This window comes from Corythoichthys intestinalis, chromosome 5, assembly GCF_030265065.1.
Source record: "Corythoichthys intestinalis isolate RoL2023-P3 chromosome 5, ASM3026506v1, whole genome shotgun sequence".
Taxonomy (NCBI): domain Eukaryota; kingdom Metazoa; phylum Chordata; class Actinopteri; order Syngnathiformes; family Syngnathidae; genus Corythoichthys; species Corythoichthys intestinalis.
The window spans coordinates 54,887,569-54,901,594 of record NC_080399.1 but is presented as its reverse complement, the minus strand read 5'-3'; the positions used below and the strand labels follow the sequence as shown (position 1 = coordinate 54,901,594).

Below are 14,026 nucleotides of genomic sequence, written 5' to 3'. Positions count from 1 at the left end.
CTATCGGACCGATAATTATCGGACCAATAATTATCGTGCACTCATGGTACTCGTGCATTCATGTATTTGGGCAAAAATTTCGGTGAAAAAAAAAGTGACCTACACCCGAATATAAACGGTAAATCCGGAATTAAGCATGAGAGCTTCTAAAATATTGCCACTCACACTCAAACATTCTTACCCTCATCCGCTTTCTGTTAGCAACCTGTTTCTTCCTGGATTGTTACTTTGTTTTTTGTGTACATGATTTAGTACTAGTAGAGCCCTGAGATCCAGCAAATTGAGATTCTGTCAAAAAGGTGGGAGGTGGGAACTTGCTCTACCTTATTATGCGCCAAACGAATGAATACCTGTTTTAAAACAGGTCAGCATGACATGTTGACATGGTTTTCCTTTCCTTTAATAGAGTTCTGTCTGTACTTTGTTCATTTTCACAGCAATTAATATTCTTAAACCACTTTACACAATCATATGCTCACCTGTTGACACAATTTCAAATAAACACGGGGTCTATTTATTACATTTCACTTCCATGTCTTTCTTTGTAACGAAAGTAGAACTCTCACTGTATTGTTAGCAAGAAGTCAGAAGGAAGGCTTGACTTGTGTTTTCTTAATTTGCTAATGCAAAACAACATTATGCTGCAACAGAGTGGGAAGAATCCCTCAAATAGAGAAATGCTAATATTCAAGTCATCAATGCAAAAAAAATAAATAATAATAAACAATACATTAATTTAAATAAATATGATATGGTAAATGGAGTTTCACTTGTATAACCATGCACTGAAAGTGCATCAACAACCTTTGAGGTCACCTTACAGGAATGTTTTATTTGCATTGTCAGTTGGACCATAGTGGAAGTATGGACTTGGGATCACCAATGACCTTTTCAACACTTGTGTTTGCTCAGATTCTGTGTCTGATGTTGGAATACAACATCATAGAGAACAAGGACACCCAGCTGCAGATCATCTCTACCCTGGAGAGTACCCACGTGGGCCTGCGAATGTACGAACAGCTCTGTGACCGACAGCGAGAACTCAAAGAACTGGTGAGTTGCTATATCCTATGCGCATACTGTAAAGACATATAGTACATAAATAGAGTACATGCATACGTTTACTTTTCACAAAGCTTTATTCCGTCCTCTGGTGGTCATGTCATAGCAAACGTGACAACCAAAACATGCGACAACAATTCCCGTTCTCCCCTATTAAAAATCATAGTTTCACTAGATAACCTTATTTAATTTCTCACAGGTCAGTGGTTTCATTTAGTGAAGAACTTAATGCTTAATACTAAAGGTATTTAGCAATTCTAGACTCTAATCCCTCACAGGGATTTTGACACTGCTATTCATAAGAGAATGCAAAATGCCTTGAAAGAGATTGTCCTTCGTACATAGATTTATACTTCTGTACAACTTGTACAATGCTATTGCTTTGCTAATTTCAAGCATCTGGTCTCAAACAATCAATATTGGGTATACTTGTAAACTAGCACTTTTATGGATATGGATATGGTATGGGTGGTATTTGATATATTATCAAAAAAGTCCTGTGCTTACTTCAACTTACCGATACTAACTTTTTGGGAAATATGCAGAGGTGGGAAGAGTTGCCAAAATTTTTACTCAAGTAAGAGTAGCGTTGCTTCAAAATAATATTACTCAAGTAAAAGTAGTCATCCAAAAAATGTACTCAAGTACAAGTAAAAAAGTATCCAGTGAAAAGAATACTCAAGTAATGAGTAACATTGTGAGTAACTGCTTATTTTTTTGTTTTTCTTACCTCTCAGCACAAACTTATCGATTTGAACTCTTGTTATAATGATACTGTACAATAACGCATTACATAACCACATTAAGCCAAAGAAATTAAAAAAAATAATTAAATTAAAAAAAAAAAAATGGGATCCAGTCTTTCGAGTCATGTTGATGGCAGCGCTCTATGTCAAATACTTCATTTTTTTACTTCATTTTTAAAGACACCACGTGATTGAACAGGCTGGCTTGATCATTCAATGGCAAGCTTGCGTCTGATTGATGTAATGGAGTTATGTGATTATTGTTGTAACGTCCCATTGGTGAAATTAGTAGCGCTACTCTTGGCATCACTGGCAAGAAATATAATAAATATAATACAGTGGTACCTATGTATACGAAGTTAATTCGTTCCAGAACCTTGTTTGTAGGTAGAAATGGTCGTATGTCGAGCAGGATTTTCCCATAAGAATACATTATTATTCCATTAATTCATTCCACAGCACAAAAACCTACACTAAATCCTTAATAAATACTGCTGGTCCTACTACAAATGACAATTACACATAGCAAAACAAATAAATTATAAATAAAAATCGGAATAATATAATAATAATAATTCCTGTAATAATGTAATGAATAAGGTTCTAATGAGACGGACATTCTTGCTGTACCTGAATGCACCGCGTGGCTGACGTGACACTAATCTTGCTTTAGTCAACTTTTTGGCTACTCTCCCCACCTCTAATGATTTGAATGACACTATTTGCACACACAATCTACTGTTTGGAAATGCTCCTGCACTAAGGCCATCTTATTTCCCCCTGTCTTCTCCTCAGCAAAGAAAAGGAGGCCCCACCCGCCTGACTCTCCCCTCCAAGTCTACTGTGAGATACCTTAAGCTCCACAGTCTCTTTTGTTCACTATTCTCTGTCTTTGTGTATGCATTAAAGTTTCATTAATAAACCCTTTGTTATGTTCAGGATGCAGACTTGGCTCGCCTGTTGAGTTCAGGTTCTTTTGGGAACTTGGAAAATCTCAGCCTGGCCTTCACCAATGTCACCAGTGCCTGTGCCGAGCAGCTCATCAAGCTGCCTTCGCTCAAACAACTTAACTTGTGGTCAACTCAGGTACACACACAGCCATAAAATCTGCTTTAATTCAAGTTTAAGTCATTGACATATGACAAATTGTATTGTTTTTGTTATTTATTGAATGTACTTTAATAGGTTCTTTTACAGTTTTAGTTCAGTTTGTTTTTTCATTGTGTATTTAGGGAGTACAAATAAAAGACAACATTAACAGAGCTATTGTTACCAACTCACAGCTGAAAATAAAAACGTAAAAAAATAAAAAACACTAAAAAAAAAAAAAAAGAGTGTCACACCGACAAACATGTTGATAAGTTACAGAAAACAAATTGATCCCGGCCTCTGATCCTTTTTGGGGAGTCGGTAACCACATTGCTTTGTTTGATTTTACTCACCCCAAGTTTTCTTAATTGATATACAGATATTACACCAACAGTGGCAGTTCTAGGCTATTTTTTCTGAGGTGGCCTAGCTGGGTTTTTTGTCATTGTCATATTCAAGCCATTTCCGTGGACAGGTGCAAGCCTGTGCTTTGTAAAGAAGGTGGGATGTGCTCAGTATGGGAGTGCACACTGCCGACTGGTTTGCACTCAATCCACAGGCTTTGTTTCATTTCCTTTTACTGCTAGACCTCTGCTTGGCAGGAGGAGAAACTACAGTGATTCCTCGTTTTTCGTGGTTAATGGTGAGCAGAACCTGCTCCAATCAGTTAAAAAAAAACGCGAAGTAGCGCTACCCCCCACCAAGAAAAAAAAAATTAAAAATATATATCTATTTATTATATTTATATGTGTGTGTGTGTGTGTGTGTGTTTCATGTATTTATTCAGATTTATCATTGGAAAGAGATAATATACAGTTGTATGAAAAAGTATCTGAACCTTTTGGAATTTCTCACATTTCTGCATAAAATCACCAAATGTTTTCTGATCTTTGTCAAAATCACACAGATGAAAAAAAGTGTCTGCTTTAACTAAAACCACTCAAACATTTATAAGTTTTCATATTTTAATAAGGATAGAATGCAAACAATGAAAGAAGGGGGAAAATAAGTAAGTGAACCATCACATGTAATATTTGCCCCCCCCCCCCCCCCTTGCAGCAATAACTTCAACCAGACACTTCCTGTAGCTGCAGATCAGTCTGGCACATCGATCAGGACGAATCTTGGCCCATTGTTCTCTACAAAACTGCTGTAGTTCAGTCAGATTCCTCTGATGTCTGGCATGAATCGCTGTCTTTAGGTCATGCCACAGCATCTCAATGGGGTTCAAACCTGGACTTTGACTTGGCCACTCCAGAAAATGTATTTTGTTCTTCTGAAACCATTCTGAAGTGGATTTACTTCTGTGTTTTGGATCATTATCTTGTTGTAGCATCCATGCTCTTTTTAGCTTCAACTGTCTGACAGACGGCCTCGAGTCCTGCAAAAAGTCCTGATAAACTTTTGAATTCATTCTTCCGTTAATAATTGCAAGTTTTCCAGGCCCTGAGGAAGCAAAACAACCCCAAATCATGATGCTCCCTCCACCATGCGTCACGGTGGGGATGAGGTGTTGATGTTGGTGAGCTGTTCCATTTTCCGTCACATTAAAATATGAAAACCTATACTGTTTGTGTGGTTTTAGTTAAAGCAGACACTGTTTTTCATCTGTGTAATTTTGACAAAGAGCAGATCACATTTGATGGTGATTTTATGCAGAAATGTGAGAAAATCCAAATGTTCAGATACTTTTTCATACCACAGTAAGACATGTTTTTTTCACTTTTTTCCCCCAAAGTACAGTATAATTTAAAAAATCTTTTAGGTATATACGGTATAATAATAAATGTTTTTTAAGCGTTTCAAGTGTAATAATCGTGATAAGTTTGAAACATGTTACTGTCCTACTGATTTTTTTTAAACAAGAATAAAAGTAGACATCCAATCCATTAAAATAAAGACAAGAATAAAAGTATTAGACACCCAATCCATTGAAAGAAAAAAAAAGAAAAATGCTTGTCTTTTTTAAATGTTTCATTAAGTGCGTCCACTCAAATCCGCTCAAGCTGCTCACTTACACACAATGAGTTGCCACAGCAACTTCTTAACAAGTTAAACGATGTTGACGCATGCAGGGCTTAGAAGTTTCGGCTTTCAAGAGTCTCTGGCAAGATCAAACTTTAACTGTCTGTCAATCATAGTTAATTTTAATAAGCAACTCCAGTGCACTGCCTGACCAAGAAAAGCGGCAGGAGCGAGAAAGTACGTGATTGGATCAGGACAGCTCTATAAAATGCTGCATTTATTTTATTTTTTTTTTAATTGGATTTTTTAAAAAAAAATCTAAAAAATCCGCGATGGACTGAGGCCGCAAAGTTTGAAGCGCAAAGCAGCGACTGATCACTGGAGTTTGGTCAGATTTTTTTCCTTTAAACACACCGATTTTGTGTAACAATTTTGCCCCTATCATTTTGTGCTACAACATTGGTCTCCAAACTAGTTCACATTGGGCCGCAGTGGGTGCAGGATTTCACTCCAACAAAACAAGACCACACCTTTTCACAAATCTGGTGTTTTATAAGTGTAATCAGTTGATTGCAGTCAGGTGCTGCTTGTTTTAGTACAAACCACATTGGTTAAAAGGTCTGTGCTTGATCAGTATGAACAAAAACCAGAACACTCAGCGGCTCTCGAGGACCGGTTTGGAGACCTCTGTGCTAGAATAACATAGATTGTATACCTTTTTGAATTTGAAAAAAAAAATTTAAAAAATGCTATATTATCTAATTAATGTTTGGTCAATGCTGGGATGGGAATTTCGACTAATTTCTCTGCCGACTTGTCTCAGATTTTATTTGCGACTAGTTTATAAGCAAGAAAACTCGCAATTTATTAGACATTAATTTTAAAAGTTTTAAATGCAAAAGTGTTGTGTATTGACGAGCTATTATAGCCCAAAAATTAAGGACAAATTTCTCTCCCTGGCTGCTCAGCCTGTTTACAAAGAGGCAGAGGTGTGAAGACCAACGCCCCTTTTAGACTTATATCCCGCTAAATTCCCATGTAATGTGACACGGGATTTACCCATGTCATGGCTTTAAGACATGGGTAGATGCACCAGGAATTGCCCAGGTTGGACACCTTCAGACTTGTACCGTTTTGGCGACTCGGCACTCTCTGTGCGTGGAGGGTGAGGGACAGGATTTTACAACCTAGACATTGTTTTTTTGGTCGACATCGGCAACAAAATAAACCACACCTTTCCAAAGATGGACAATGGGCTGTCTCTTTCTCGGCTCTAAGATGCCATAGCAAAAGAATTTTGTTATGTTTCCAGTAGGGCTGTCAAACGATTAAAATTTTTAATCGAGTTAATTACAGCTTAAAAATTAATTAATCGTAATTAATCGCAATTAATCACAATTCAAACATCTATAAAATATGCCATATTTTTCTGTAAATTATATATATATTCTGCAAAATAATTTGTTGGAATGGAAAGATAAGACACAAGATGGATATATGACTGTAGTGGGCATTTTACTCTACTGTCATTTAAATCTGTCTATGCTGTCCTCACCCCGAAGCGTCTACTTTTTCCAAAGCTAGACAGCTAGTGAACGACGCCTTAATAATCAGACTTCTTCCTTTTTCTTCTGATTTATTAATAAAATGGCCTCAAACCACTGTCCTCTTTAGACGGTAGTGAAACTACAAAAAAAAAAAGTACACAAGCATTGCATTAGCAACAACGTTAGCTTAGCACGCTATACAGGTTCACTAAACATAAACAAAAAGCGTCTCATACAAAAAATATAACATTTCGCTTACTAACATAATATGTACATTCTTTACAACAACCATACTTATGGACAAATCTTGTCCAAGAATCATATAAGCACAACATTACAACGTAGGCGTCTGCCCGAGACGTCGTGCAGCCATATTGAAATGGCAAGAAAGCAATAAACCATGTCGCAAAGCGACCACCAGAGTTCGCTGTTAGACAGCACAAAAAAACCTTGCTGTAAAACTTACCAAAAGGCAGAATACTGTCTGAGCGGGACATGTGCGTTAATTGCGTCAAATATTTTAACGTGATTAATTTAAAAAATTAATTACCGCGCATCAACGCGATAATTTTGACAGCCCTAGTTTCCAGTTTAATTTTGCTATCTTTTCAGTTTGCCATGTTGATAAATGCGATGTTTGTTTACCCCTTTTCGTCTAACAGCGAAGAAAGAGAATATGAGGATTGGCCCGCCATGATATTTACGTCATCAGACATTATCCTAGGACGCGACCCGATTATGTCATCTCCGTGTCAGTTGACCCAGGAAATTGCTTTCAGACAAAGGCCTACCAGTTTAAATCCCGGGACTTAACCAGAGTTCAGCGTATGTCTAAAAGGGGCTCAAGATGCACGATGCTACGTTTAACTAAGTAGTAAAATACGAAATGTTTAATTATGACAAGGTGGTTAAACGATTGGTCGTGAAGAGATTTTGTCCTATTTCTGCTCCATGAAGATAAATAACAAATTAGGAAAAATAGTGAGGCAGAGCTAGATGATGGTGTTGAGAAAGATGAAGAGAAGCAAGTTCAGAGAGAAAGCTAGAGAGGACGTGGGAGCTGCTTATTTTCATAGAGGGGAGACAAAGCAGGAAAGAGACAAATGAAGATCTTGAGAGTGAGATGCATGCAGAGTGTGAAAAATACAGCCATAGCATATACGTATGGGTGCAGTGAGTACATAACGTATACAACTCTGCACCATGAGGTTTGCGAAGTCGAGGGGGATAAAACAGCTTGCTTAGTGTACAGGTATGTGGGTGCGCATGTGTGTTTTATTTAGGACTATGAAAGAATTTGCTGGATACAATAAAAGACTTGGAAACTGCCTCATGCCTTTCCACAGTTCGGGGATGCAGGACTGCGGTTGTTGTCAGAGCACCTGGCTTGCCTTCAGGTGTTGAACCTGTGTGAGACACCTGTCACTGATGCTGGTTTATTGGCGCTAAGCTGTAAGAAAATGCACACACACACCTACACACACACACAGATGTTATTGATGAATTAAATTAGATTATTTGTAGATTAGTAACCATTCAACAAATTCTGCTTGTTTCAGCCATGAAGAGTTTGTGTAGTCTCAACATGAACAGCACCAAGCTTACAGCTGACACATATGAGGACCTCAAGGTAACTACAACACAGAGCACTGATATTTATGACAGGTTTTGTTTTGATTATGCTAATGTATTTGTATCTGAGTAATAGCATGGCAACAGAACATCCTTAACCAAGCACTTTTAAAAGAATTCTCATAAATAGTTACTGAATCGCATTCTATTTGAGCCTTAGACAATGTAAGTTACAGGACTTGTTTGCTCGAAATGAATAGAAGTAAAATAGTATTCTTTGCAGCTGTTATTTCTACTAAATGTAAATAGATGTCAAAAAAGGCAATTTGGACCATTGTGGGCTGTTCTTTTGTATTCTTTGCCCGCGCTCTTTATCATCGAGCTCCGGGCTCAAAACACAAAGAATTCAATTCTAAGCAATGCGGCTCCTCTCGTACCATTCAGATGTGGCACGCTCACTCACTAGAAACACATTTTTTTGTCATCATGAAATAAAAAGGTTATTGTGGAAAAAAGGCATTATGAAAAAAAATCCTTTGTGAAAAATGCTTTTTATCTTGTAAAATATTTTTTGTAATAATATTACCTTAACATTTAAGGGCCATATTGCACAATGTTTCAGTTTTTTATCAAAATGTAATTTATTTCTAAATGTTTTTTAAAGCAACACTAGGTAAGTATTCAACCTTTATCAAATATTTTCATAAGATTTGTGATAATACGTTGACTGATAACTAGTTGAATGACACCTCTTTTAAAGTATATTTTGAGGGGGTCTGTATCGCTTTCACAGCACTAATTTAAGGAGACTGGCAGGAACCCTGCCACACAAAAAAACTACAAATGTGCTGATTGCTTTACGGCATACATCACCTCCCCCTTTCCCCGTTCATAATAAAGGTGTAAGTTTATGCGAACGCTTTTGCATGAATTCTGCAAAGATGGCAGAGCAACAAAAGAGACAAAAAGTTTTGTCTAAGGAGGAAAAAAATGGGAGCCTACCAGGATATACAGAATAAATATTGGCCCGGCTTTCGCTCACTGGTGTGACGCCAACTCGTCAGCACTGACTAGTTCGGGTGGGGTGGTGGGGGTTAGCCACACTAAGCCACACGGTTATTAACAGTCATATACCATTGATTAGCCACAACTGGATTCATTACCTTATTACTATTCGTCCTTCACACAGCCGCTGGAAACAGAAATGTTCTTTAATCCATCTGCAGGTGACCGGGAGATTGCTTTTTGATTGATTGATGATTTTACGACAATGTCTGGGTATCTGCTGGTCCTCATGGGAGACGCAGCGCTGGTCCCCATGGGAAACGCAGTCCTCCTTAAAGACACGATTAAAAAAAAAAATGTTCATTAGCATTATTATGTGAATTTAAATCATATTTTGAGACAATTCGACTATAGACAACAATTTGGCAAAGCGCAGATGACGAGAAATGAGTCTTTTAATCTGCAGTTCAGCCCCGCCTGTCATTATAGCACTCAAGCACCTCCAAAGTATTTTTCCCCAATTGCTAAATAAATTGTGTGGTAATGATAAATAACAGTCTTGTGCTAAATGGAATATGAAATATTAAAAATGCATTTATTCAGTACATCATGGCTAAATTACTAGATAATGGTAAAAACTGCCAACTTCTTAAACCTCCCGAACGGTATTTTATGCCACCAGAGTTATTCAGGCTCTTGTCATTTCCCTGCGGGGACTTGGAGACGGAGGAAAGAGCGTAAAAAAAAGAGGAGGGTACGAGCTAGGCTAGATGCTAACCCTATCCGAGCAGTTCTTCCAAGTCTCTTCCTCACCTTTCGAACACGAAAAATCACACAAAACTAACCGACTCATGTCACACTTTGCGGCGGGGTTGATTGTCTTCACCGATTGGCCGACCAACGGCGGCGAGCAAGTTTGGGCTCGTTGTCCATGGGGGGGACACAGAGAAGAATGAACGCCAAAGATGGCGTATTCACACTGGACAAATCGGCTGATGTCGGAGAACGTGTCTGCCCAGGCCCTAGCTGAGGATCGTGCTCTATAGGCGGCACGCGAAGAGGGCCGAGGGGGGGTCGAAGTCTCGACACACTCGAGAACCGGAGACAAGAGCGGGGGGATGCTCGAGCACAGTCGCTCATCGGTCGGCTACCATGGTGTGTGATAAGCTGCCAGTCGTCGGCCGAGCGGCCTTCTCGGTGGAAAGGGAGTATTGTCACCCACAAAATGCAAGTCACCTCCTTATTAAAACATGTTATTTGACATAACATTAAATACGTAGTTTACTCAAGCCTGCAGCACATTGGACAGGCATGACACAAAAAAATTAACGAATTACTTCGCAAAATCAGCTGAATCAGCAGTACTATCTTCATATGATAGTAATGGCTGTATTGTGAAGATGATTAGTCTACTGACGTCACATCCGCCATCTTCCTCAATCCGAGACCGTGGCTAGAAGTCTCTCATTTTCGTAGCGCGGGATTTAAAAAACTGTATAAATATGTCAATCGCTTCTACACACATCTAAGTGGTCCATTCCATTCATGACCATAAAATACCGCGTGTAATATGAAATAAACATGATTTTTTTGTGTCACAGGCACTTTAAACCGCTTTTGTCCGCCGGCGTCGCTAAAATCAACCAAAACTGAGAGTTACCAAGTGTTGCTTTAATTTGAACCCTTTTGGGGTTCAATACTAGGAAGCGCATCCACTACCTGTCCTTTCACTTCTTCTATGACTACTTCCTTTTGGCCAAGATAATACACAAAAAGTGGACATAACAGTTATTCTATTACAGTGGTACCTCTACGTATGATCACTTCAACACACCATCTTTTCGACATCTGACGTAAAATTTGAGTCTCCATTAGTTTTTACATCCCACGACATGCTTTTCCTGAACTGGCTCTAAAATAAGGCCGAAGAATGTCTACGATGTTGATGGCCCTCCTCCGACCACCGTTCGCTAGTCTTTATAAGTTATGGTGACAATTATATTATTGTAGCATGGCCAAAGAAATCGCCAGCTTCGTCACGGTTTTAATCATTTATTTCGGAACTAGTGCAACACAACACCCCTACTGTCCGCCGCAGCTGACACCAACAACAGAACATGAAAAGTGAAAGAAAAAAAACCTAATGCACCTCTCTCGCCTTCAGGTACACCCAGAGGTTGCCCTAGACATTTTCGTTGTCTGTCATTTTGACTGACAGGGTCATAAAAATCCGGTCATAATCTATTTTTACCCGTCACTTAAATTTTTAAAATGATAATGATGACATATTCAATAGTATTTAGTTTTCATTCATTTTTAATTAATATTGTAATGCTTGCTTGGCGGCGAAAAATTAGACACGGAAGTCGTGGTATTTTTCTCCCTCTTTTTACTCTGCTCACCGCCAACAACACCAACAAAACAACAACTCCGCCCCCAAAGAAAAAGAGGCAACTATATAGACCCCAATCACCAACGTCACACAATGATCTTAATTGTGGTTGTCAGCCCAAAATCTTCTAAATATATATTAAATGCATCTTACCAGATATAAAATGACTACTACATAGTCTGTGGTGATCGTTTGGTGCCCAGATTTCTTGTCGAATTACAGCAGTCCATCTCGCTCTCCTCTTCGGGTCTCTCAGAATACGGTAGAAGTTCAAGTCTCTCCGTCTATCTTCTCTGTTACTGCAACCAACCGCCACACACGCCTTCACCATTTTGATTATTAATGTTAACGAGCAGAAAAACACGCCATAATAGGAGGCATGTACGTAGCGGTAATGTGTAAACACAGCCGACACACAATATGGCGGCTCCAGTCAGGGGGGCGGAGTTGTGACGTCATGTGATTGGGGTCTATACACAGTCGGCAATCTAGTCCACCAATTGGATGACGCGCTGACACACCGGGTGCACCAATAAGAACCTCGCGTTAATATGTCAATCACGGTGCCGCCGCCAGACCCCGGTGACGCTACAATATTCTGACAGAATAGCCAACGACGTCATGCATTAAGAGAGACAATAGCTAATTAATATGCTCACTCGCCACCCTGTGGTCTGGGGTGTGAATTGCAACCTGTCAAAATGACGGACGGACTTCAGTTTTTTCCGTCACCGTTTTAAAAAACCGGTCAACGACGGAAAATATTCGGTTAACGCGACCCCTGGGTACACCATGCAAAACACATCCGCCACATTAGAACCCAATTCGTTACATTATTACAGGTATTATTATTATTATTACTATTATTACATTGTTATTATGATTTTTATTTATAATGTATTAGTTTTGCTCTGTGTAATTGCTATTTGCAATAGTACCAACCAGTGTTGTTTTTGGCAGCCATTTTAATTTTTGTCTTAATCTTAACCTTTCGGACTATAATGCTTAATAGTGTTAGTCATATTTTAGTCATTTCAAAATGTTTTTGTCTTCGTCTAGTTTTTGTTGACGAAAACTCAGACTAATTTTGTCTAGTTTTAGTCGACTTTTACTCAATATTTTTTAATGGAAATTTGAAAGTTTCACTCCAAAAATAAATAAATAAGACAAAGGTTTCCAACTACCGTATTGGCACGAATACAGGACGGCCCTGATTATAAGACCACTCCCTCTTTTTCAAGGCTCAAGTTTGAAAAAAGACTTTCTGAACAACAAATTAATTTTTATACTGAAAATAATTACAGTACATCTGAAACAAATGATTATATTTGAGAGAAAAAGCATGTTATTTTGCCTCTTTCAAATCTTAATATCTGAACATTTAAATATGTAAACTAAAGTGCAATCACATTCGTAAATGAATGGCTTCTGGTTTTTGAAATGTAAATAAACCAATCTCCTGTGATAAAACAGCAAAATTGCAATAACTGCATTAACCATCAAAGATAAGTCTAACTGTAACGGTAGTCTTGAAACAAATCTGAATAAGGAAAAACATTGCAATAAAGTAATGCAAACTGGTTAAAGTAGTAGCTGAGATCTGTCATGACAGAACATCGCTTCAATGATATCTGGCGCCATCTAGCGTCGTGAATGGGTATGATGTCTAGACCGCCAATATAAGACGACCCCCACTTTTTCAGTCTTATTTCAATGCAAAAAACACCGTCTTATATTCGGGCCAATCCGATATTTCGAATGAACATTGACAGACGAGCACAAATTCTAGCATCTACAAGCATCTACAAATCTATTACGTGATATTACACACTCAGCAGGAAAACAGTGCATTGTTTTCAATTAATTATACCCACCTGGACGCCATGAACTATATGTAAAAAAAAAATTGTTTTTAAATTGTCCGGAGTTTAAAAGGACACTCGCCGTTAGCAATAGCCTAATGCTAACGCGAACGTGAATGTTATAGTAATGCTACGAGTTACATTTGGTGTGTGAGCATTAGCAACATTCCATATTCTCACTTGCCAAGAAACAAAGACAAATCCGACCATGTGTGTGTCAAAACAAGCAATGGGGAGACTGAAGAGGATACTAGTGAGTGAGTTGTGGGGGCGCAGCACGTCACATGAGTGACACAACCAGACACTGCTACAATGCAGGCTAACTGCACATAAAATCTGTCATGTGCATTTTCATCTCTTTTTAGTTTGGTCAGATGAAAACTGGCATTCGTGTCGTTATATATTAGTCTCCCAAGACACGTTTTTAGCTCGTTATCGTCTTACCATTGTCATGAAAAAATTCTTCGTCGACAAAATATTTTGTAACAACACTGGTACAAGCAGTATTTATTAAGGATTTAGTGTAGGTTTTTGGGCTGTGGAACGAATTAATGGTATTATAATGTATTCTTATGGGTAAATCCTACACGACATGCGACTGTTTCAACTTACAAACAAGGTTCCGGAACGAATTAACTTCATATGTAGAGGTACCACTGTATATCGGATTTTTATTTGTATCACGGGCGATCTTCAAAAAAGTACATATACTTTGTCTGACATCAATGGACAAGTCCGCAAAACTTCAATTTACTAATTAATTTCACTAAAATCACATTACACTGC

General features: G+C 38.4%; 1 protein-coding gene across 1 annotated transcript in view; it reads left to right on the top strand.

The window, feature by feature from the left end:
• cmip (c-Maf inducing protein) overlaps positions 1-14,026 on the top strand; it is a 127,159-nt gene that overhangs the window by 103,515 nt on the left and 9,618 nt on the right. The window contains exons 16-20 of the mRNA XM_057837393.1: positions 913-1,053; positions 2,604-2,651; positions 2,748-2,894; positions 7,756-7,861; positions 7,969-8,039. Of these exons, the coding sequence (XP_057693376.1) occupies positions 913-1,053; positions 2,604-2,651; positions 2,748-2,894; positions 7,756-7,861; positions 7,969-8,039 (513 nt within the window). The remainder of the gene's footprint in view (positions 1-912; positions 1,054-2,603; positions 2,652-2,747; positions 2,895-7,755; positions 7,862-7,968; positions 8,040-14,026) is intronic.